The sequence below is a fragment of the Somniosus microcephalus genome, chromosome 12 (assembly GCF_052327205.1).
Source record: "Somniosus microcephalus isolate GS21.2 chromosome 12, FLI_Smic_1.0, whole genome shotgun sequence".
Classification (NCBI taxonomy): domain Eukaryota; kingdom Metazoa; phylum Chordata; class Chondrichthyes; order Squaliformes; family Somniosidae; genus Somniosus; species Somniosus microcephalus.
This window is the reverse complement of record NC_140998.1, coordinates 222,596,841-222,622,710: the sequence shown is the minus strand read 5'-3', so window position 1 is coordinate 222,622,710 and position 25,870 is coordinate 222,596,841. Positions and strand designations below refer to the sequence as shown.

The 25,870-nt window shown below is 48.1% G+C and overlaps 1 protein-coding gene across 1 annotated transcript in view; it reads left to right on the top strand.

Annotated features, from left to right (window-relative positions):
• Positions 1-25,870, top strand: part of kirrel2 (kirre like nephrin family adhesion molecule 2) — a 67,041-nt gene that overhangs the window by 32,941 nt on the left and 8,230 nt on the right. Inside the window, exons 4-7 of the mRNA XM_086002483.1 lie at positions 16,172-16,329; positions 18,502-18,652; positions 21,527-21,632; positions 22,056-22,204. Of these exons, the coding sequence (XP_085858609.1) occupies positions 16,172-16,329; positions 18,502-18,652; positions 21,527-21,632; positions 22,056-22,204 (564 nt within the window). The remainder of the gene's footprint in view (positions 1-16,171; positions 16,330-18,501; positions 18,653-21,526; positions 21,633-22,055; positions 22,205-25,870) is intronic.

Sequence of the window (25,870 nt, the reverse complement as noted above, 5' to 3'; positions counted from 1 at the left end):
CTATTTTTAGTACGACCCAAATCGTTTGTAAATCAGTTTCTTTCCCCACATTGTGGATCTTCAGACTACCCAGCTCCTGGTTGTTTGGGTCTGAGTCTGAATTCTGTTCGTCTGAACTCTTTTCAGCCACCTTGTGTACCTTGTTGTACTTTTCTTGTGGTGGCTTCCGTTGATTGTTGGTCTTTTTCCCGGACCTGCATACCTTCGCGATGTGACCCAGTTTGCCACATTTCCTACACTCTTGGTTCTTAAACCAGCATTGATTCTGGTCATGCGTTGTCTTCCCACAACGGTAGCATTTTGTTGTGCTCGAAGTAATTTGGTCCACCCCGAGTGCCGCCGCCTTTAGTTGCATTTCCGCCGTTCCTTTCGCTGCGGCTTCGTGTGATGCAGCTATGAGAACAGCCCTGTCCAGTGTGAGGTCGTTTTCTTCCAGTATTCGCTTCTGCGTTCCTTCTTTGGACAATCCGCATACGAACTTGTCCCGCAGTGCCTCTGTCAAATTCCCTCCGAACTGGCAGTATTTCGCCAGCCTACGCAGTTCGACCAAGTATTCCGCATTGCTTCCGTCTTTCCTCTGCGTTCTTGCGTAGAATTTGAATCGTTCAGCCAGCATCAGCGGTGTGGGGTTCAAGTGGTCCTTCAGCACAGCCACAATTTCTTCGAAGGTCTGATCCGCTGGTTTAGCTGGTGCTATTAGATGCTTCAAGAGCCCATATGTTTTTGCCCCCATCGAGTTTAGCAATGTTATCGCCTTGTCGTCTTCCTCTATTTTGTTGGCTTCGCAATAGATCTCTATGCGTTCCATGTACGTGGCCCAGTCTTCTATTTCAGAATTAAAATCGTTAATATTCCCTCGCTTAGGCATCTTTCTTTCTTTGAAGCAGCACAGTATTTCTTTAAGTATTACTTATTATCTTTTTTTTTCTAAAATGGCGGTTTTCCTGCGAAAATGGCGGTTTCCCGCTCTTCCTTTCTCTCCCCGCCCACTTCAATGGCGGTTTCCCGCCTCTGTCGTCTTCTCCGCCTAATGGCGGCTTTCCGCGTTTCTCCCTGGTGTAAGGGGTACGCTTTCCCCACAGCGGACAGGTTCAGCCGCTGGGCTGGCTCTCGCACAGCTCCCCTTACTCGGCTCTGTCTTTTCCTCCCGCCCGCACGGCTCTACCGGCGCTGGGTACACCCCGTTAACGGAGGACAGTTCAGCCGCTGGACTGGCTCTCGCGCAGTCTCTCTCTCCCCGTGCTCGGCTCTGTCTCTCCCTCTCCCGCACGTTCGGTTCTACCGGCTCTGGGTACTCCGTAGGTGGAGAACAGTTCAGCCGCTGGACTGGCTCTCGCGCAGCCTCTCTCCCCGTTCTCGGCTCCTGTTCGCTCTCCCACTCCCGCACGTTCGGTTTTGCCGGCTCTGAGTACCCCGTTGGTGGAGAACAGCTCAGCCGCTGGACTGGCTCCTCGCAGTCTCTCACTCCGCACCCGGCTCTCACCCGCACGGTTCCCGTTCGCCTCCCCCGACCTCTCGCAGACCGGTGTTTCCCTCCCCGGCTGCGGCTGGGTTTCTCCTCCCGCGCCTACTCACAGGTTCAGCGCTGCGGTCGCTGCCCGGATTTTTCCCGCCGATCGCGGTCCGGCTGTCACCCGATGCCGTTGGACCCAACTTTTGGCCGGTACAGCTCCCCCTCGACCGAGGTCGAGTGCTCTGCCCTTCTCCTCCGGATACTTCTACCCCTTCCCCTACTCACAGTCTCTTCGGCCGCCTTGTTTCTTGCTGGTCGGCTCACTCCACACCGTGGTAGCAGGGTAATCAGTGCCTGTTGCTGATGAAGCTTTTGTTGCTAGTCTTCCAGCTTCTGTAAAGTACCACACTTTCTGCTGTTGTAGCCTCGTGTTTTCTTTTGGTAGCACGACGAGGGCGGTTGCCTCTCTTCGACGCTCTTTGTTACTTTGCTATTCTTGCCGCAGGGTACGATCGGACTCGTCGCCACTGTAAAGTCTGTGGGTTGTGCAGTAAATAAATACACAGACTTTTGAAGTACAAACAAACAGGTCTTTACTATTCAGAGGTCAGGGCGAATCTGCCCTAGTTATCCTGTAACATCACTTATATACTGGTGTGGTCACTGTCGGTATTACCGTATACAGAAGCCAATCAAATAGTGCCACACCTAAAGTAGTTCTCTTAAAGGTGAACGGTTACACTCAATCGTTCCCTTCAAGGGAGACGGGCACATACACTACAGACAGAGTCACTGTTTATTCAGAGTAAGGGTCACTCACTGAGTAACTGTATAGAGTCACTGTTTATTCCGGGTAAGGGTCACTCACTGTAACTGTACAGAGTCACTGTTTATTCAGGGTAAGGGTCACTCACTGTGTAACTGTACAGAGTCACTGTTTATTCACGGTAAGGGTCACTCACTAACTGTACAGAGTCACTGTTTATTCAGGGTAAGGGTCACTCACTGTGTAACTGCACAGAGTCACTGTTTATTCAGGGTAAGGGTCACTCACTGTAACTGTACAGAGTCACTGTTTATTCAGGGTAAGGGTCACTCACTGTAACTGTACAGAGTCACTGTTTATTCAGGGTAAGGGTCACTCACTGTAACTGTCCAGAGTCACTGTTTATTCAGGGTAAGGGTCACTCACTGTAACTGTACAGAGTCACTGTTTATTCAGGGTAAGGGTCACTCACTGTAACTGTACAGAGTCACTGTTTATTCAGGGTAAGGGTCACTCACTGTGTAACTGTACAGAGTCACTGTTTATTCAGGGTAAGGGTCACTCACTGTGTAACTGTACAGAGTCACTGTTTATTCAGTGTAAGGGTCACTCACTGTGTAACTGTACAGAGTCACTGTTTATTCAGGGTAAGGGTCACTCACTGTAACTGTACAGAGTCACTGTTTATTCAGGGTAAGGGTCACTCACTGTGTAACTGTACAGAGTCACTGTTTATTCAGGGTAAGGGTCACTCACTGTGTAACTGTACAGAGTCACTGTTTATTCAGGGTAAGGGTCGCTCACTGTGTAACTACAGAGTCACTGTTTATTCAGAGTGAGGGTCACTCACTGTAACTGTACAGAGTCACTGTTTATTCAGGGTAAGGGTCACTCACTGTAACTGTACAGAGTCACTGTTTATTCAGGGTAAGGGTCACTCACTGTAACTGTACAGAGTCACTGTATATTCAGGGTAAGGGTCACTCACTGTAACTGTACAGAGTCACTGTTTATTCAGGGTAAGGGTCACTCACTGTGTAACTGTACAGAGTCACTGTTTATTCAGGGTAAGGGTCACTCTGTAACTATACAGAGTCACTGTTTATTCAGGGTAAGGGTCACTCACTGTAACTGTACAGAGTCACTGTTTATTCAGGGTAAGGGTCACTCACTGTGTAACTGTACAGAGACACTGTTTATTCAGGGTAAGGGTCACTCACTGTGTAACTGTACAGAGTCACTGTTTATTCAGGGTAAGAGTCACTCACTGTGTAACTGTACAGAGTCACTGTTTATTCAGGGTAAGGGTCACTCACTGTAACTGTACAGAGTCACTGTTTATTCAGGGTAAGGGTCACTCACTGTAACTGTACAGAGTCACTGTTTATTCAGGGTAAGGGTCACTCACTGTAACTGTACAGAGTCACTGTTTATTCAGTGTAAGGGTCACTCACTGTGTAACTGTACAGAGTCACTGTTTATTCAGGGTAAGGGTCACTCACTGTGTAACTGTACAGAGTCACTGTTTATTCAGGGTAAGGGTCACTCACTGTGTAACTGTACAGAGTCACTGTTTATTCAGGGAAAGGGTCACTCACTGTGTAACTGTACAGAGTCACTGTTTATTCAGGCTAAGGGTCACTCACTGTAACTGTACAGAGTCACTGTTTATTCAGGGTAAGGGTCACTCACTGTAACTGTACAGAGTCACTGTTTATTCAGGGTAAGGGTCACTCACTGTAACTGTACAGAGTCACTGTTTATTCAGGGTAAGGGTCACACACTGTGTAACTGTACAGAGTCACTGTTTATTCAGGGTAAGGGTCACTCACTGTGTAACTGTACAGAGTCACTGTTTATTCAGGGTAAGGGTCACTCACTGTGTAACTGTACAGAGTCACTGTTTATTCAGGGTAAGGGTCACTCACTGTAACTGTACAGAGTCACTGTTTATTCAGGGTAAGGGTCACTCACTGTGTAACTGTACAGAGTCACTGTTTATTCAGGGTAAGGGTCACTCACTGTAACTGTACAGAGTCACTGTTTATTCAGGGTAAGGGTCACTCACTGTGTAACTGTACAGAGTCACTGTTTATTCAGGGTAAGGGTCACTCACTGTGTAACTGTACAGAGTCACTGTTTATTCAGGGTAAGGGTCACTCACTGTAACTGTACAGAGTCACTGTTTATTCAGGGTAAGGGTCACTCACTGTAACTGTACAGAGTCACTGTTTATTCAGGGTAAGGGTCACTCACTGTGTAACTGTACAGAGTCACTGTTTATTCAGGGTAAGGGTCACTCACTGTAACTGTACAGAGTCACTGTTTATTCAGGGTAAGGGTCACTCACTGTAACTGTACAGAGTCACTGTATATTCAGGGTAAGGTCACTCACTGTGTAACTGTACAGAGTCACTTTATTCAGGGTAAGGGTCACTCACTGTGTAACTGTACAGAGTCACTGTTTATTCAGGGTAAGGGTCACTCACTGTAACTGTACAGAGTCACTGTTTATTCAGGGTAAGGGTCACTCACTGTGTAACTGTACAGAGTCACTGTTTATTCAGGGTAAGGGTCACTCACTGTAACTGTACAGAGTCACTCTTTATTCAGGGTAAGAGTCACTCACTGTGTAACTGTACAGAGTCACTGTTTATTCAGGGTAAGGGTCACTCACTGTGTAACTGTACAGAGTCACTGTTTATTCAGGGTAAGGGTCACTCACTGTAACTGTACAGAGTCACTGTTTATTCAGGGTAAGGGTCACTCACTGTAACTGTACAGAGTCACTGTTTATTCAGGGTAAGGGTCACTCACTGTGTAACTGTACAGAGTCACTGTTTATTCAGGGTAAGGGTCACTCACTGTAACTGTACAGAGTCACTGTTTATTCAGGGTAAGGGTCACTCACTGTGTAACTGTACAGAGTCACTGTTTATTCAGGGTAAGGGTCACTCACTGTAACTGTACAGAGTCACTGTTTATTCAGGGTAAGGGTCACTCACTGTGTAACTGTACAGAGTCACTGTTTATTCAGTGTAAGGGTCACTCACTGTGTAACTGTACAGAGTCACTGTTTATTCAGGGTAAGGGTCACTCACTGTAACTGTACAGAGTCACTGTTTATTCAGGGTAAGGGTCACTCACTGTGTAACTGTACAGAGTCACTGTTTATTCAGGGTAAGGGTCACTCACTGTGTAACTGTACAGAGTCACTGTTTATTCAGGGTAAGGGTCGCTCACTGTGTAACTACAGAGTCACTGTTTATTCAGAGTGAGGGTCACTCACTGTAACTGTACAGAGTCACTGTTTATTCAGGGTAAGGGTCACTCACTGTAACTGTACAGAGTCACTGTTTATTCAGGGTAAGGGTCACTCACTGTAACTGTACAGAGTCACTGTATATTCAGGGTAAGGGTCACTCACTGTAACTGTACAGAGTCACTGTTTATTCAGGGTAAGGGTCACTCACTGTGTAACTGTACAGAGTCACTGTTTATTCAGGGTAAGGGTCACTCTGTAACTATACAGAGTCACTGTTTATTCAGGGTAAGGGTCACTCACTGTAACTGTACAGAGTCACTGTTTATTCAGGGTAAGGGTCACTCACTGTAACTGTACAGAGTCACTGTTTATTCAGGGTAAGGGTCACTCACTGTAACTGTACAGAGTCACTGTTTATTCAGTGTAAGGGTCACTCACTGTGTAACTGTACAGAGTCACTGTTTATTCAGGGTAAGGGTCACTCACTGTGTAACTGTACAGAGTCACTGTTTATTCAGGGTAAGGGTCACTCACTGTGTAACTGTACAGAGTCACTGTTTATTCAGGGAAAGGGTCACTCACTGTGTAACTGTACAGAGTCACTGTTTATTCAGGCTAAGGGTCACTCACTGTAACTGTACAGAGTCACTGTTTATTCAGGGTAAGGGTCACTCACTGTAACTGTACAGAGTCACTGTTTATTCAGGGTAAGGGTCACTCACTGTAACTGTACAGAGTCACTGTTTATTCAGGGTAAGGGTCACACACTGTGTAACTGTACAGAGTCACTGTTTATTCAGGGTAAGGGTCACTCACTGTGTAACTGTACAGAGTCACTGTTTATTCAGGGTAAGGGTCACTCACTGTGTAACTGTACAGAGTCACTGTTTATTCAGGGTAAGGGTCACTCACTGTAACTGTACAGAGTCACTGTTTATTCAGGGTAAGGGTCACTCACTGTGTAACTGTACAGAGTCACTGTTTATTCAGGGTAAGGGTCACTCACTGTAACTGTACAGAGTCACTGTTTATTCAGGGTAAGGGTCACTCACTGTGTAACTGTACAGAGTCACTGTTTATTCAGGGTAAGGGTCACTCACTGTGTAACTGTACAGAGTCACTGTTTATTCAGGGTAAGGGTCACTCACTGTAACTGTACAGAGTCACTGTTTATTCAGGGTAAGGGTCACTCACTGTAACTGTACAGAGTCACTGTTTATTCAGGGTAAGGGTCACTCACTGTGTAACTGTACAGAGTCACTGTTTATTCAGGGTAAGGGTCACTCACTGTAACTGTACAGAGTCACTGTTTATTCAGGGTAAGGGTCACTCACTGTAACTGTACAGAGTCACTGTATATTCAGGGTAAGGTCACTCACTGTGTAACTGTACAGAGTCACTTTATTCAGGGTAAGGGTCACTCACTGTGTAACTGTACAGAGTCACTGTTTATTCAGGGTAAGGGTCACTCACTGTAACTGTACAGAGTCACTGTTTATTCAGGGTAAGGGTCACTCACTGTGTAACTGTACAGAGTCACTGTTTATTCAGGGTAAGGGTCACTCACTGTAACTGTACAGAGTCACTCTTTATTCAGGGTAAGAGTCACTCACTGTGTAACTGTACAGAGTCACTGTTTATTCAGGGTAAGGGTCACTCACTGTGTAACTGTACAGAGTCACTGTTTATTCAGGGTAAGGGTCACTCACTGTAACTGTACAGAGTCACTGTTTATTCAGGGTAAGGGTCACTCACTGTAACTGTACAGAGTCACTGTTTATTCAGGGTAAGGGTCACTCACTGTAACTGTGCAGAGTCACTGTTTATTCAGGGTAAGGGTCACTCACTGTGTAACTGTACAGAGTCACTGTTTATTCAGGGTAAGGGTCACTCACTGTAACTGTACAGAGTCACTGTTTATTCAGGGTAAGGGTCACTCACTGTGTAACTGTGCAGAGTCACTGTTTATTCAGGGTAAGGGTCACTCACTGTAACTGTACAGAGTCACTGTTTATTCAGGGTAAGGGTCACTCACTGTAACTGTACAGAGTCACTGTTTATTCAGGGTAAGGGTCACTCACTGTGTAACTGTACAGAGTCACTGTTTATTCAGGGTAAGGGTCACTCACTGTGTAACTGTACAGAGTCACTGTTTATTCAGGGTAAGGGTCACTCACTGTAACTGTACAGAGTCACTGTTTATTCAGGGTAAGGGTCACTCACTAACTGTACAGAGTCACTGTTTATTCAGGGTAAGGGTTACTCACTGTAACTGTACAGAGTCACTGTTTATTCAGGGTAAGGGTCACTCACTGTGTAACTGTACAGAGTCACTGTTTATTCAGGGTAAGGGTCACTCACTAACTGTACAGAGTCGCTGTTTATTCAGGGTAAGGGTCACTCACTGTAACTGTACAGAGTCACTGTTTATTCAGGGTAAGGGTCACTCACTGTAACTGTACAGAGTCACTGTTTATTCAGGGTAAGGGTCACTCACTGTAACTGTACAGAGTCACTGTTTATTCAGGGTAAGAGTCACTCACTGTGTAACTGTACACAGTCGCTGTTTATTCAGGGTAAGGATCACTCACTGTGTAACTGTACAGAGTCACTGTTTATTCAGGGTAAGGGTCACTCACTGTGTAACTGTACAGAGTCACTGTTTATTCAGGGTAAGGGTCACTCACTGTAACTGTACAGAGTCACTGTTTATTCAGGGTAAGGGTCACTCACTGTGTAACTGTACAGAATCACTGTTTATTCAGGGTAAGGGTCACTCACTGTAACTGTACAGAGTCACTGTTTATTCAGGGTAAGGGTCACTCACTGTAACTGTACAGAGTCACTGTTTATTCAGGGTAAGGGTCACTCACTGTGTAACTGTACAGAGTCACTGTTTATTCAGGGTAAGGGTCACTCACTGTAACTGTACAGAGTCACTGTTTATTCAGGGTAAGGGTCACTCACTGTGTAACTGTACAGAGTCACTGTTTATTCAGGGTAAGGGTCACTCACTGTAACTGTACAGAGTCACTGTTTATTCAGGGTAAGGGTCACTCACTAACTGTACAGAGTCACTGTTTATTCAGGGTAAGGGTCACTCACTGTAACTGTGCAGAGTCACTGTTTATTCAGGGTAAGGGTCACTCACTGTAACTGTACAGATTCACTGTTTATTCAGGGTAAGGGTCACTCACTGTGTAACTGTACAGAGTCACTGTTTATTCAGGGTAAGGGTCACTCGCTGTGTAACTGTACAGAGTCACTGTTTATTCAGGGTAAGGGTCACTCGCTGTGTAACTGTACAGAGTCACTGTTTATTCAGGGTAAGGGTCACTCACTGTGTAACTGTACAGAGTCACTGTTTATTCAGGTTAAGGGTCACTCACTGTAACTGTACAGAGTCACTGTTTATTCAGGGTAAGGGTCACTCGCTGTGTAACTGTACAGAGTCACTGTTTATTCAGGGTAAGGGTCACTCACTGTGTAACTGTACAGAGTCACTGTTTATTCAGGGTAAGGGTCACTCACTGTAACTGTACAGAGTCACTGTTTATTCAGGGTAAGGGTCACTCACTGTGTAACTGTACAGAGTCACTGTTTATTCAGGGTAAGGGTCACTCACTGTAACTGTACAGAGTCACTGTTTATTCAGGGTAAGGGTCACTCACTGTAACTGTACAGAGTCGCTGTTTATTCAGGGTAAGGGTCACTCACTGTGTAACTGTACAGAGTCACTGTTTATTCAGGGTAAGGGTCACTCACTGTAACTGTACAGAGTCACTGTTTATTCAGGGTAAGGGTCACTCACTGTGTAACTGTACAGAGTCACTGTTTATTCAGGGTAAGGGTCACTCACTGTAACTGTACAGAGTCACTGTTTATTCAGGGTAAGGGTCACTCACTGTGTAACTGTACAGAGTCACTGTTTATTCAGGGTAAGGGTCACTCACTGTAACTGTACAGAGTCACTGTTTATTCAGGGTAAGGGTCACTCACTGTAACTGTACAGAGTCACTGTTTATTCAGGGTAAGGGTCACTCACTGTAACTGTACAGAGTCGCTGTTTATTCAGGGTAAGGGTCACTCACTGTAATTGTACAGAGTCACTGTTTATTCAGGGTAAGGGTCACTCACTGTGTAACTGTACAGAGTCACTGTTTATTCAGGGTAAGGGTCACTCACTGTAACTGTACAGAGTCACTGTTTATTCAGGGTAAGGGTCACTCACTGTGTAACTGTACAGAGTCACTGTTTATTCAGGGTAAGGGTCACTCACTGTGTAACTGTACAGAGTCACTGTTTATTCAGGGTAAGGGTCACTCACTGTAACTGTACAGGGTCACTGTTTATTCAGGGTAAGGGTCACTCACTGTGTAACTGTACAGAGTCACTGTTTATTCAGGGTAAGGGTCACTCACTGTAACTGTACAGAGTCACTGTTTATTCAGGGTAAGGGTCACTCACTGTAACTGTACAGAGTCACTGTTTATTCAGGGTAAGGATCACTCACTGTGTAACTGTACATAGTCACTGTTTATTCAGGGTAAGAGTCACTCACTGTGTAACTGTACAGAGTCACTGTTTATTCAGGGTAAGGATCACTCACTGTGTAACTGTACAGAGTCACTGTTTATTCAGGGTAAGGGTCACTCACTGTGTAACTGTACAGAGTCACTGTTTATTCAGGGTAAGGGTCACTGTGTAACTGTACAGAGTCACTGTTTATTCAGGGTAAGGGTCACTCACTGTAACTGTACAAAGTCACTGTTTATTCAGGGTAAGGGTCACTCACTGTAACTGTACAGAGTCACTGTTTATTCAGGGTAAGGGTCACTCACTGTAACTGTACAGAGTCACTGTTTATTCAGGGTAAGGCTCACTCACTGTAACTGTATAGAGTCACTGTTTATTCAGGGTAAGGGTCACTCACTGTAACTGTACAGAGTCACTGTTTATTCAGGGTAAGGGTCACTCACTAACTGTATAGAGTCACTGTTTATTCAGGGTAAGGGTCACTCACTGTAACTGTACAGAGTCACTGTTTATTCAGGGTAAGGGTCACTCACTGTAACTGTACAGAGTCACTGTTTATTCAGGGTAAGGGTCACTCACTGTGTAACTGTACAGAGTCACTGTTTATTCAGGGTAAGAGTCACTCACTGTAACTGTACAGAGTCACTGTTTATTCAGGGTAAGGGTCACTCACTGTGTAACTGTACAGAGTCACTGTTTATTCAGGGTAAGGGTCACTCACTGTAACTGTACAGAGTCACTGTTTATTCAGGGTAAGGGTCACTCACTGTAACTGTATAGAGTCACTGTTTATTCAGGGTAAGGGTCACTCACTGTAACTGTACAGAGTCACTGTTTATTCAGGGTAAGGGTCACTCACTGTAACTGTATAGAGTCACTGTTTATTCAGGGTAAGGGTCACTCACTGTAACTGTACAGAGTCACTGTTTATTCAGGGTAAGGGTCACTCACTGTAACTGTACAGAGTCACTGTTTATTCAGGGTAAGGGTCACTCACTGTGTAACTGTACAGAGTCACTGTTTATTCAGGGTAAGGGTCACTCACTGTAACTGTACAGAGTCACTGTTTATTCAGGGTAAGGGTCACTCACTGTGTAACTGTACAGAGTCACTGTTTATTCAGGGTAAGGGTCACTCACTGTGTAACTGTACAGAGTCACTGTTTATTCAGGGTAAGGGTCACTCACTGTGTAACTGTACAGAGTCACTGTTTATTCAGGGTAAGGGTCACTCACTGTAACTGTACAGAGTCACTGTTTATTCAGGGTAAGGGTCACTCACTGTAACTGTACAGAGTCACTGTTTATTCAGGGTAAGGGTCACTCACTGTGTAACTGTACAGAGTCACTGTTTATACAGGGTAAGGGTCACTCACTGTGTAACTGTACAGAGTCACGGTTTATTCAGGGTAAGGGTCACTCACTGTAACTGTACAGAGTCACTGTTTATTCAGGGTAAGGGTCACTCACTGTGTAACTGTACAGAGTCACTGTTTATTCAGGGTAAGGGTCACTCACTGTGTAACTGTACAGAGTCACTGTTTATTCAGGGTAAGGGTCACTCACTGTGTAACTGTACAGTGTCACTCTTTATTCAGGGTAAGGGTCACTCACTGTGTAACTGTGCAGAGTCACTGTTTATTCAGGGTAAGGGTCACTCACTGTGTAACTGTACAGAGTCACTGTTTATTCAGAGTAAGGGTCACTCACTGTGTCACTGTACAGAGTCACTGTTTATTCAGGGTAAGGGTCACTCACTGTAACTGTACAGAGTCACTGTTTATTCAGGGTAAGGGTCACTCACTAACTGTACAGAGTCACTGTTTATTCAGGGTAAGGGTCACTCACCGTGTAACTGTACAGAGTCACTGTTTATTCAGGGTAAGGGTCACTCACTAACTGTACAGAGTCACTGTTTATTCAGGGCAAGGGTCACTCACTGTAACTGTACAGAGTCACTGTTTATTCAGGGTAAGGGTCACTCACCGTGTAACTGTACAGAGTCACTGTTTATTCAGGGTAAGGGTCACTCACTGTGTAACTGTACAGAGTCACTGTTTATTCAGGGTAAGGGTCACTCACTGTAACTGTACAGAGTCATTGTTTATTCAGGGTAAGGGTCACTCACTGTAACTGTACAGAGTCATTGTTTATTCAGGGTAAGGGTCACTCACTGTAACTGTACAGAGTCACTGTTTATTCAGGGTAAGGGTCACTCACTGTAACTGTACAGAGCCACTGATTATTCAGGGTAAGGGTCATTCGCTGTGTAACTGTACAGAGTCACTGTTTATTCAGGGTAAGGGTCACTCACTGTAACTGTACAGAGTCACTGTTTATTCAGGGTAAGGGTCACTCACTGTAACTGTACAGAGTCACTGTTTATTCAGGGTAAGGGTCATTCACTGTGTAACTGTACAGAGTCACTGTTTATTCAGGGTAAGGGTCATTCACTGTGTAACTGTACAGAGTCACTGTTTATTCAGGGTAAGGGTCACTCACTGTAACTGTACAGAGTCACTGTTTATTCAGGGTAAGGGTCACTCACTGTAACTGTACAGAGTCATTGTTTATTCAGGGTAAGGGTCACTCACTGTAACTGTACAGAGCCACTGTTTATTCAGGGTAAGGGTCACTCACTAACTGTACAGAGTCATTGTTTATTCAGGGTAAGGGTCACTCACCGTGTAACTGTACAGAGTCACTGTTTATTCAGGGTAAGGGTCACTCACTGTGTAACTGTACAGAGTCACTGTTTATTCAGGGTAAGGGTCACTCACTGTAACTGTACAGAGTCACTGTTTATTCAGGGTAAGGGTCACTCACTGTGTAACTGTACAGAGTCACTGTTTATTCAGGGTAAGGGTCACTCACTGTAACTGTACAGAGTCACTGTTTATTCAGGGTAAGGGTCACTCACTGTAACTGTACAGAGTCACTGTTTATTCAGGGTAAGGGTCACTCACTGTGTAACTGTACAGAGTCACTGTTTATTCAGGGTAAGGGTCACTCACTGTAACTGTACAGAGTCACTGTTTATTCAGGGTAAGGGTCACTCACTGTAACTGTACAGAGTCACTGTTTATTCAGGGTAAGAGTCACTCACTGTAACTGTACAGAGTCACTGTTTATTCAGGGTAAGGATCACTCACTGTAACTGTACAGAGTCACTGTTTATTCAGGGTAAGGGTCACTCACTGTGTAACTGTACAGAGTCACTGTTTATTCAGGGTAAGGGTCACTCACTGTAACTGTACAGAGTCACTGTTTGTTCAGGGTAAGGGTCACTCACTGTAACTGTACAGAGTCACTGTTTATTCAGGGTAAGGGTCACTCACTGTGTAACTGTACAGAGTCACTGTTTATTCAGGGTAAGGGTCACTCACTGTAACTGTACAGAGTCACTGTTTATTCAGGGTAAGGGTCACTCTCTGTAACTGTACAGAGTCACTGTTTATTCAGGGTAAGGGTCACTCACTGTGTAACTGTACAGAGTCACTGTTTATTCAGGGTAAGAGTCACTCACTGTAACTGTACAGAGTCACTGTTTATTCAGGGTAAGGGTCACTCACTGTGTAACTGTACAGAGTCACTGTTTATTCAGGGTAAGGGTCACTCACTGTAACTGTACAGAGTCACTGTTTATTCAGGGTAAGGGTCACTCACTGTAACTGTACAGAGTCACTGTTTATTCAGGGTAAGGGTCACTCACTGTAACTGTACAGAGTCACTGTTTATTCAGGGTAAGGGTCACTCACTGTGTAACTGTACAGAGTCACTGTTTATTCAGGGTAAGGGTCACTCACTGTAACTGTACAGAGTCACTGTTTATTCAGGGTAAGGGTCACTCACTGTAACTGTACAGAGTCACTGTTTATTCAGGGTAAGGGTCACTCACTGTAACTATACAGAGTCACTGTTTATTCAGGGTAAGGGTCACTCACTGTAACTGTACAGAGTCACTGTTTATTCAGGGTAAGGGTCACTCACTGTGTAACTGTACAGAGTCACTGTTTATTCAGGGTAAGGGTCACTGACTGTGTAACTGTACATGTCACTGTTTATTCAGGGTAAGGGTCACTCACTGTAACTGTACAGAGTCACTGTTTATTCAGGGTAAGGGTCACTCACTGTGTAACTGTACAGAGTCACTGTTTATTCAGGGTAAGGGTCACTCACTGTGTAACTCTACAGAGTCACTGTTTATTCAGGGTAAGGGTCACTCACTGTAACTGTACAGAGTCACTGTTTATTCAGGGTAAGGGTCACTCACTGTGTAACTGTACAGAGTCACTGTTTATTCAGGGTAAGGGTCACTCACTGTGTAACTGTACAGAGTCACTGTTTATTCAGGGTAAGGGTCACTCGCTGTGTAACTGTACAGAGTCACTGTTTATTCAGGGTAAGGGTCACTCACTGTAACTGTACAGAGTCACTGTTTATTCAGGGTAAGGGTCACTCACTGTAACTGTACAGAGTCACTGTTTATTCAGAGTAAGGGTCACACTGTGTAACTGTACAGAGTCACTGTTTATTCAGGGTAAGGGTCACTCACTGTGTAACTGTACAGAGTCACTGTTTATTCAGGGTAAGGGTCACTCACTGTAACTGTACAGAGTCACTGTTTATTCAGGGTAAGGGTCACTCTTTGTGTAACTGTACAGAGTCACTGTTTATTCAGGGTAAGGGTCACTCACTGTGTAACTGTACAGAGTCACTGTTTATTCAGGGTAAGGGTCACTCACTGTGTAACTGTACAGAGTCACTGTTTATTCAGGGTAAGGGTCACTCACTGTGTAACTGTACAGAGTCACTGTTTATTCAGGGTAAGGGTCACTCACTGTGTAACTGTACAGAGTCACTGTTTATTCAGGGTAAGGGTCACTCACTGTGTAACTGTACAGAGTCGTTGTTTATTCAGGGTAAGGGTCACTCACTGTGTAACTGTACAGAGTCACTGTTTATTCAGGGTAAGGGTCACTCACTGTAACTGTACAGAGTCACTGTTTATTCAGGGTAAGGGTCACTCACTGTAACTGTACAAAGTCACTGTTTATTCAGGGTAAGGGTCACTCACTGTGTAACTGTACAGAGTCATTGTTTATTCAGGGTAAGGGTCACTCACTGTGTAACTGTACAGAGTCACTGTTTATTCAGGGTAAGGGTCACTCACTGTAACTGTACAGAGTCACTGTTTATTCAGGGTAAGGGTCACTCACTGTGTAACTGTACAGAGTCACTGTTTATTCAGGGTAAGGATCACTCACTGTAACTGTACAGAGTCACTGTTTATTCAGGGTAAGGGTCACTCTGTGTAACTGTACAGAGTCACTGTTTATTCAGGGTAAGGGTCACTCACTGTAACTGTACAGAGTCACTGTTTATTCAGGGTAAGGGTCACTCACTGTAACTGTACAGAGTCACTGTTTATTCAGGGTAAGGGTCACTCACTGTAACTGTACAGAGTCACTGTTTATTCAGGGTAAGGGTCACTCACTGTGTAACTGTACAGAGTCACTGTTTATTCAGGGTAAGGGTCACTCACTGTAACTGTACAGAGTCACTGTTTATTCAGGGTAAGGGTCACTCTTTGTGTAACTGTACAGAGTCACTGTTTATTCAGGGTAAGGGTCACTCACTGTGTAACTGTACAGAGTCACTGTTTATTCAGGGTAAGGGTCACTCACTGTGTAACTGTACAGAGTCACTGTTTATTCAGGGTAAGGGTCACTCACTGTGTAACTGTACAGAGTCACTGTTTATTCAGGGCAAGGGTCACTCACTGTAACTGTACAGAGTCACTGTTTATTCAGGGTAAGGGTCACTCACTAACTGTACAGAGTCTCTGTTTATTCTCAGGGTAAGGGTCACTCACTGTGTAACTGTACAGAGTCACTGTTTATTCAGGGTAAGGGTCACTCACTGTGTAACTGTACAGAGTCACTGTTTATTCAGGGTAAGGGTCACTCACTGTGTAACTGTACAGAGTCACTGTTTATTCAGGGTAAGGGTCACTCACTGTAACTGTACAGAGTCACTGTTTATTCAGGGTAAGGGTCGCTCACTGTAACTGTACAGAGTCATTGTTTATGAGCAGAGTAAGGATTTGGTGCTGTGTATATTTATTGATTAGAAGTATTATTTGCCTCTAGTTCCCCCTGACAGTCCAGTTATCGAGGATGGGCCAATCATTAAGCTGAGAGCCCGGGCTCTCTATAACCTGACCTGCATGGCGAGTGGGGCAAAGCCTGCGCCAGACATCCATTGGTATAAGGACGGCGAGTTGCAGGACTCCGCACTCTACACCAAGGTGAGCTCCTCGCAAACCATTAGACCCCTTTCCCCAGATGGTGGATCGTGGTTGTTGGGATTGGCAAGGTGTTGAATTTCCTCAGCCTTTTTTTGAGGAAGGTGGATGTGGGGATTGAGGGCCATTTCTGGACACACTAACTCACTTCCCTGCCCGTCTATACTCTCCGCCAGTCACGTGGCCAATCGGGATTTCGTCGTTCCCTTACTTGTTCCTTTGCCAACACAGGGTCCAACGGTTTCCCCGGGATCTTTGGGGTACAGGGTTTGGTCCATGGGGATTGTGTACAGTGGGAGTGAATGGGAAAGGTTTGGGTCCATTGGGATTGTGTACAGTGGGAGGGAATGGGAAGGGGTTTGGCTCCATTGGGATTGTGTACAGTGGGAGGGAATGGGAAGGGGTTTGGGTCCATTGGGATTGTGTACAGTGGGAGGGAATGGGAAGGGGTTTGGCTCCATTGGGATTGTGTACAGTGGGAGTGAATGGGAAGGGGTTTGGGTCCATTGGGATTGTGTACAGTGGGAGTGAATGGGAAGGGGTTTCGGTCCATTGGGATTGTGTACAGTGGGAGTGAATGGAAAGGGGTTTGGGTCCAGTGGGATTGTGTACAATGGGAGTGAATGGGAAGGGGTTTGGGTCCATTGGGATTGTGTACAGTGGGAGTGAATGGGAAGGGGTTTGGGTCCATTGGGATTGTGTACAGTGGGAGTGAATGGGAAGGGGTTTGGGTCCATTGGGATTGTGTACAGTGGGAGTGAATGGGAAGGGGTTTGGGTCCATTGGGATTGTGTGTAGTGGGAGTAAATGGGAAGGGGTTTCGGTCCATTGGGATTGTGTACAGTGGGAGTGAATGGGAAGGGGTTTGGGTCCATTGGGATTGTGTACAGTGGGAGTGAATGGGAAGGGGTTTGGGTCCATTGGGATTGTGTACAGTGGGAGTGAATGGGAAGGAGTTTGGGTCCATTGGGATTGTATAGAGTGGGAGTGAATGGGAAGGGGTTTGGGTCCATTGGGATTGTGTACAGTGGGAGTGAATGGGAAGGGGTTTGTGTCCATTGGGATTGTGTACAGTGGGGGTGAATGGGAAGGGGTTTGGGTCCAGTGGGATTGTGTACAGTGGGAGTGAATGGGAAGGGTTTTGGGTCCATTGGGAGTGTGTACAGTGGGAGTGAATGGGAAGGGATTTGGGCCCATTGGGATTGTGTGCAGTAGGAGTGAATGGGAAGGGATTTGGGCCCAGTGGGAGTGAATGGGAAGGGATTTGGGCCCATTGGGAGTGTGTACAGTGGGAGTGAATGGGAAGGGATTTGGGCCCATTGGTAGTTTGTGCTTAATAACAACAGAAAATGCTGGAAAAACTCAGCAAGTCAGGCAACATCCGTGGAGAGAAATTTGAGTTGACGTTTCGGGTTTGACCCTTCTTCAAAACTGGAGAGAAAAGGAACTGGATCGAAGGCAGGGCTGCGATCGGACAAAAGAATAAAAGAACCAAAAGAAGTAAAAGAGATTAGAAGCTAGACGAGATGGTAATAGGCTGTGATTAGGTGTAAAGTGTACTGGCAGGGCAAAAGATAGCTGCCAGGTGTGAGAGAGAAACAAAAGGAAAGGGGGGGGGGGGAAAGGAAAGGAGTGGAAAAATATAAGTGAAAATGAAATAGGGGCCGAGGTTATGATCTGAAATTGTTGAACTCGATATTGAGATCGGAAGGCTGCAGACTGCCTAATCGGAAGATGAGGTGCTGTTCCTCGAGTTTTTGCCCTGCCAGTACACTTTACACCTAATCCCAGCCTATTACCATCTCGTCTAGCTTCTAATCTCTTTTACTTCTTTTGGTTCTTTTATTCTTTTGTCCGATCGCAGCCCTGCCTTCGATCTAGTTCCTTTTCTCTCCAGTTTTGAAGAAGGGTCAAACCCGAAACGTCAACTCAAATTTCTCTCCACGGATGTTGCCTGACTTGCCGAGTTTTTCCAGCATTTTCTGTTGTTATTTCGGATTTCCAACATCTGCAGTATTTTGCTATCGGTAGTTTGTGCTTGCTGAGCATCAGATGGTATGATGTTTGTCCTTGGTTTCGGTGTGCCCTCTAATTGCCGGAGTGGGTGTCGAGAGTGGGTGTCGGGGCTCCAGTCTTCACCCTTTGCTTTGTATGATTGTCGGCTTCTCTCCGCAGACGTTAATGGATGATGGGAAGAGGGAGAATGCCACCAGTGTTCTCCCAATAATCCCCGAAAGCAGGGACACGGGCAGCAGCTATACCTGCCGCGTCAGCAACCAGGCATCACCGGCCGGCAAGCAGGTGTCCGCAACGCTCAATGTCCAATGTGAGTACCAGGCAAGAACAACAACTCGCATTTATACAGCGCCTTTAACGGAGCAAACCGTCCCACGACGTTTCACAGGAGCGTCAATCAGACAGCGAGCCACAGGAGGAGATATCAGGACAGGTGACCAAAAGCTGGGTCATAGAGTCATACAGCACAGAAAGAGGCCCTTCGGCCCCTCGAGCCTGCTCCGCCATTCAATAAGATCACGGCTGATCAAATCTTGGCCTTAACTCCACTTTCCCGCTCTCTCCCCATGACCCTCGACTCCCCTGTAGTTCAAATATCTGTCTATCTCCACCTTGAATATATTCACTGACTCCGCCTCCACAGCTCTCTGGGGCAGTGAATTCCACAGATTCATGACCCTCTGAGAGAAGAAATTCCTCCTCATCTCCATCTTAAAAGGGCGACCCTTTATTCTGAAACTATGCCCCCGAGTTCTAGATTCCCCCACGAGGGGAAACATCCTCCCTGCATCTACCCTGTCGAGCCCCCTCGGTATCTTATATGTTTCAATAAGATCACCTCTCATTCTTCTAAATTCCAGTGAGTATAGGCCCAACCTGCTCAACCTTTCGTCATACGTCAACCCCCTCATCTCTGGAATTAACCTAGTGAATCGTCTCTGAACTGCCTCCAAGGCAAGTATATCCTTCCTTAAATAAGGAGACCAAAACTGTACACAGTACTCCAGGTGTGGTCTCACCAATACCCTGTACAGTTGTAGCAGGACTTCCCTGCTTTTATACTCCAACCCCCTTGCAATAAAGGCCAACATCCCATTCGCCTTCCTAATTACTTGCTGTACCTGCATGCTAACTTTTTGTGTTTCACGTTCGAGGACCCCCAGATCCCTCTGAACCGCGGCATTCTGTAGTCTCTCGCCATTTAAACAATAACTTGCACTTATAGAGCGCCTTTAACGTAGCAAAACATCCCAGGGCGCTTCACAGGAGCGTAAATCAGACCCCGAGCCACATCAGGAGATATTAGGACAGGCGGCCAAAACCTTGGTCAAAGAGGTCGGTTTTAAGGAGCCTCTTAAAGGAGGAGGGAGAGGCGGAGAGGTTTAGGGAGGGAATTCCAGAGCTCGGGGCCCAGGCGGCTGAAGGCACGGCCGCCAATGGTGGAGAGATGGAAATCGGGGGATGTGCAAGAGGCCGGAATTGGAGGAGCGCAGAGATCGCGGAGGGTTGTAGGGGCTGGAGTAGGTTACAGAGATAGGGAGGGTTGTAGGGGCTGGAGAAGGTTACAGAGATAGGGAGGGTTGTAGGGGCTGGAGGAGGTTACAGAGATAGGGAGGGTTGTAGGGGCTGGAGGAGGTTACAGAGATAGGGAGGGTTGTAGGGGCTGGAGGAGGTTACAGAGATCTGGGAGGGTTGTAGGGGCTGGAGGAGGTTACAGAGATAGGGAGGGTTGTAGGGGCTGGAGGAGGTTACAGAGATAGGGAGGGTTGTAGGGGCTGGAGGAGGTTACAGAGATAGGGAGGGTTGTAGGGGCTGGAGGAGGTTACAGAGATAGGGAGGGTTGTAGGGGCTCAAGGAGGTTACAGAGATAGGGGGTTTGTAGGGGCTGGAGGAGGTTACAGAGATAGGGAGGGTTGTAGGGGCTGGAGGAGGTTACAGAGATAGGGAGGCTTGTAGGGGCTGAAGGAGGTTACAGAGATCTGGGAGGGTTGTAGGGGCTGGAGGAGGTTACAGAGATAGGGAGGGTTGTAGGGGCTGTAGGAAGTTACAGAGATAGGGAGGGTTGTAGGGGCTGGAGGAGGTTGCAGAGATAGGGAGGGTTGTAGGGGCTGGAGGAGGTTGCAGAGATAGGGAGGGTTGTTGGGGCTGGAGGAGGTTACAGAGATAGGGAGGGTTGTAGGGGCTGTAGGAAGTTACAGAGCTAGGGAGGGTTGTAGGGGGCTGGAGGATGTTACAGAGATAGGGAGGGTTGTAGAGGCTGAAGGAGGTTACAGAGATAGGGAGGGTTGTAGGGGCTGGAGGAGGTTACAGAGATAGGGAGGGTTGTAGGGCTGGAGGAAGTTACAGAGATAGGGAGGGTTGTAGGGGCTGGAGGAGGTTACAGAGATACGGGGGGTTGTAGGGGTTGGAGGAGGTTACAGAGATAGGGAGGGGTGTAGGGGCTGGAGGAGGTTACAGAGATAGGGAGGTTTGTAGGGGCTGGAGGAGTTTACAGAGATAGGGAGGGGGCGAGGTGGCTGTGGAGGGATTTGAAAAGAAGGAGCATATCTCTCCCACAATACCCTCATCTCCACTGTATCACAACCAAATCCAATCTTACCCTCACCCAACCCCCACTTCCACCCCCCGACACACACAAGCAACGGTAACTGGGTAGATTCACACCGCACAGAAGGAGGCCATTTGGCCCATTGAAAGAGCTCTCCAATTAGTCCCACTCCCCCCTGCTCTTTCCCCACAGCCCTGTGAATTTTTCCCCTTCAAGTATTTCTCCAATTCCCCTTTTGAAAGTTACTATTGAATCTGCTTCCACCGCCCTTTCAGGCAGCGCGTTCCAGATCACAACAACTCGCTTCGTAAAAACAATTCTCCTCATCTCCCCCTCTGGTTCTTTTACCGATTATCTTCAATCTGTGTCCTCTGGTTACCGACCCTCCTGCCACTGGAAACAGTTTCTTCTTATTTACTCCATCAAAGCCCCTCGTGATTTTGAAAACCTCTATTAAATCTCCTCTTAGCCTTCTCTGCTCTAAGGCGAACAATCCCAGCTGGTTGAGGGGGCGGTTGTGGTTTGGTAGATGGGATTGCTCATATTGCCTTGACTCTTTCTCTTGGCCAATCAGTGCTTTTAGCCGTTTAAGCTCCTCCCACTAACCGTGCGTGCTATTCATTTATCCAATCACAGACCCCCCTGAGGTGTCCCTCTCGGTCCGTCCGACGGCCATTCTTGAAGGCGCAAGGGTCAAGTTCACCTGCCTGGCCGCAGCAAACCCTGAGCTCGTTTCGTACCGGTGAGTTGCTCAATCGCTCAGCCCATTCCTGCCTCTGGCGGTACCCGATCGTCGAGCTTCCTTCCCCTCCCTTCCTCCGAGGGTGCTGACTCTCTCTGTGGGGGGTTTGGGGGGGGGTGCACAGCAGGTCCCACTGGCGTGGAAACTCACCCGCGGCTCCGTTCTCCATGTCTGAGCCTGCAGTGCCATTCCACCCTGGAGGCATCGCAACCAATCCTGACCCCCATCCTCACCCAAGGGTGCGGCTTGGGGTGGGGAGCAGTGGTGGCTCCTGGGATGTGTCGTTGGGGGAGTTGCAGGGAGACTGTGTTGGGGAGTGGGGGGAGTCCGTGTTGGGGGGATGTTAGTCCCGGGGAATCAGCCTCTGAGGTCATGCTGCGGCCCCCTGCTGTCACTCAGATGTTCTCTGTTTCATTTGAACAGCTGGGCCAAAGGCCAGAGTTCGCTCGCTGGCGTGACGGGCGACAGTTTCGAGGCCGAGGTGGACCACACGTTCTTCATGGAGCCCGTGTCCTGCGCGGTGACGAACGCCATCGGATCGACCAACGCCAGCTCGCTGGTGGACGTCCATTGTAAGCGACCAACTGTTCAAAGGTTAACTGGCATGAGAGATGCATTAGAGGAACCTCCCCAGATACAGAGTGTGAGAGAGAGGGGTTAGAGGGACCTCCGCAGATACAGGAGTGTGAGAGAGAGAGGTTAGAGGGACCTCCGCAGATACAGGAGTGTGAGAGAGAGTGGTTAGAGGGACCTCCCCAGATACAGGAGTGTGAGAGAGTGGTTAGAGGGACCTCCCCAGATACAGGAGTGTGAGAGAGAGGGGTTAGAGGGACCTCCGCAGATACAGGAGTGTGAGAGAGGGGGTTAGAGTGACCTCCCCAGATACAGGAGTGTGAGAGAGAGGGGTTAGAGGGGCCTCCCTAGGTTCAAGAGTGTGTGAAAGGGGTTAGAGGGACCTCCCCAGATACAGGAGTGTGAGAGAGGGGTTAGAGGGACCTCCCCAGATACAGGAGTGTGAGAGAGGGGTTAGAGGGACCTCCCCAGATACAGGAGTGTGAGAGAGGGGTGAGAGAGACCTCCCCAGATACAGGAGTGTGTGAGAGAGGTTAGAGGGATCTCCCCAGATACAGGAGTGTGAGAGAGGTTTTAGAGGGACCTCCCCAGTTACAGGAGTGTGTGAGAGGGGTTAGAGGGATCTCCCCAGATATAGGAGTGTGAGAGAGGGGTTAGAGGGATGTCCCCAGATACAGGAGTGTGTGAGAGGGGTTAGAGGGACCTCCCCAGATACAGGAGTGTGAGAGAGGGGGTTAGAGGGACCTCCCCAGATACAGGAGTGTGTGAGAGGGGTTAGAGGAACCTCCCCAGATACAGGAGTGTGAGAGAGGGGTTAGAGGGACCTCCCCAGATACAGGAGTGTGAGAGAGGGGTTAGAGGGACCTCCCCAGATACAGGAGTGTGTGAGAGGGGTTAGAGGGATCTCCCCAGATACAGGAGTGTGAGAGAGAGGTTAAAGGGACCTCCCCAGATACAGGAGTGAGAGAGGTTAGAGGGACCTCCCCAGATACAGGAGTGAGAGAGAGAGGTTAGAGGGACCTCCCCAGATACAGGAGTGTGTGAGAGGGGTTAGAGGGATCTCCCCAGATACAGGAGTGTGAGAGAGGGTTTAGAGGGACCTCCCCAGTTACAGGAGTGTGTGAGAGGGGTTAGAGGGATCTCCCCAGATACAGGAGTGTGAGAGAGGGGTTAGAGGGCCCTCCCCAGATACAGGAGCGTGAGAGAGGGGTTAGAGGGACCTCCCCAGATACAGGAGTGTGTGAGAGGGGTTAGAGGGATCTCCCCAGATACAGGAGTGTGAGAGAGGGGTTAGAGGGACCTCCCCAGATACAGGAGTGTGAGAGAGGGGTTAGAGGGACCTCCCCAGATACAGGAGTGTGTGAGAGGGGTTAGAGTGACCTCCCCAGATACAGCAGTGTGAGAGAGGGGTTAGAGGGACCTCCCCAGATACAGGAGTGTTGGAGAGAGGTTAAAGGGACCTCCCCAGATACAGGAGTGTGTGAGGGGTTAGAGGGATCTCCCCAGATACAGGAGTGTTGGAGAGAGGTTAAAGGGACCTCCCCAGATACAGGAGTGAGAGAGGTTAGAGGGACCTCCCCAGATACAGGAGTGTGTGAGAGGGGTTAGAGGGATCTCCCCAGATACAGGAGTGTGAGAGAGGGTTTAGAGGGACCTCCCCAATTACAGGAGTGTGTGAGAGGGGTTAGAGGAATCTCCCCAGATACAGGAGTGTGAGAGAGGGTTTAGAGGGACCTCCCCAGATACAGCAGTGTGAGAGAGAGGGGTTAGAGCGACCTCCCCAGATAGAGGAGTGTGAGAGAGAGGGGTTAGAGGGACCTCCCTAGGTACAAGAGTGTGTGAAAGGGGTTAGAGGGACCTCCCCAGATACAGGAGTATCAGAGAGAGGGGTTAGAGGGACTTCCCCAGATACAGGAGTGTGTGAGAGGGGTTAGAGGGATCTCCCCAGATACAGGAGTGTGCGAGAGGGTTTAGAAGGACCTCCCCAGTTACAAGAGTGTGTGAGAGGGGTTAGAGGGATCTCCCCAGATACAGGAGTGTGAGAGAGGGTTTAGAGGGACCTCCCCAGTTACAGGAGTGTGTGAGAGGGGTTAGAGGGATCTCCCCAGATACAGGAGTGTGAGAGAGGGTTTAGAGGGACCTCCCCAGATACAGCAGTGTGAGAGAGAGGGGTTAGAGCGACCTCCCCAGATAGAGGAGTGTGAGAGAGAGGGGTTAGAGGGGCCTCCCTAGGTACAAGAGTGTGTGAAAGGGGTTAGAGGGACCTCCCCAGATACAGGAGTGTGAGAGAGGGGTTAGAGGGACCTCCCCAGATACAGGAGTGTGAGAGAGGGGTTAGAGGGACCTCCACAGATACAGGAGTGAGAGAGGGGTTAGAGGGACTACCCCAGATACAGGAGTGTGTGAGAGAGGTTAGAGAGACCTCCCCAGCTACAGGAGTGTGTGAGAGGGGTTAGAGGGATCTCCCCAGATACAGGAGTGTGAGAGAGGGGTTAGAGAGACCTCCCCAGATACAGGAGTGCGTGAGAGAGGTTAGAGGGATCTCCCCAGATACAGGAGTGTGAGAGAGGGTTTAGAGGAACCTCCCCAGTTACAGGAGTGTGTGAGAGAGGTTAGAGGGACCTCCCCAGATACAGGAGTGTGTGAGAGGGGTTAGAGGGACCTCCCCAGATACAGGAGTGTTAGAGAGAGGTTAAAGGGACCTCCCCAGATACAGGAGTGAGAGAGGTTAGAGGGACCTCCCCAGATACAGGAGTGAGAGAGAGAGGTTAGAGGGACCTCCCCAGATACAGGAGTGTGAGAGAGAGAGGTTAGAGGGACCTCCCCAGATACAGGAGCCAGGAATTGTTGAGGGTAGAAGGGAGTTTTTGGCATGGAACGAGACACAGCTCATTGAGGGCTTGTTGGTGAGGGAGGAGATGGGGAGGTCCATTGAGATGGGAGGATGAGGGAGGTCCATTGAGATGGGCGGATGAGGGAGGTCCATTGAGATGGGAGGATGGGGGAGGTCCATTGGGATGGGAGGATGAGGGAGGTCCATTGAGATGGGCGGATGAGGGAGGTCCATTGAGATGGGAGGATGGGGGAGGTCCATTGAGATGGGAGGATGGGGGAGGTCCATTGAGATGGGAGATGGGAGAGGTCCATTGAGATGGGAGGATGGGGGAGGTCCATTGAGATGGGAGGAGATGCGGGAGGTCCATTGAGATGGGAGGATGGCGGAGGTCCATTGTGATGGGAGATGGGGAGGTCCATTGAGATGGGAGATGGGAGAGGTCCATTGAGATGGGAGGATAGGGGAAGTCCATTGAGATGGGAGATGGGAGATGTCCATTGAGATGGGAGATGGGTGAGGTCCATTGAGATGGGAGGATGGGGGAGGTCTATTGAGATGGGAGGATGGGAGAGGTCCATTGAGATGGGAGGATGGGGGAGGTCCATTGAGATGGGAGATGGGAAAGGTCCATTGGGATGGGAGGATGGGGAAGGTCCCTTGAGATGGGAGGATGAGGGAGATCCTTTGAGATGGGAGGATGGGGGAGGTCCATTGAGATGGGAGGATGGGGAGGCCCATTGAGATGGGAGGATGGGGGAGGTCCGCTGAGATGGGAGGATGGGGGAGGTCCATTGAGATGGGAGGATGGGGGAGGTCCATTGGGATGGGA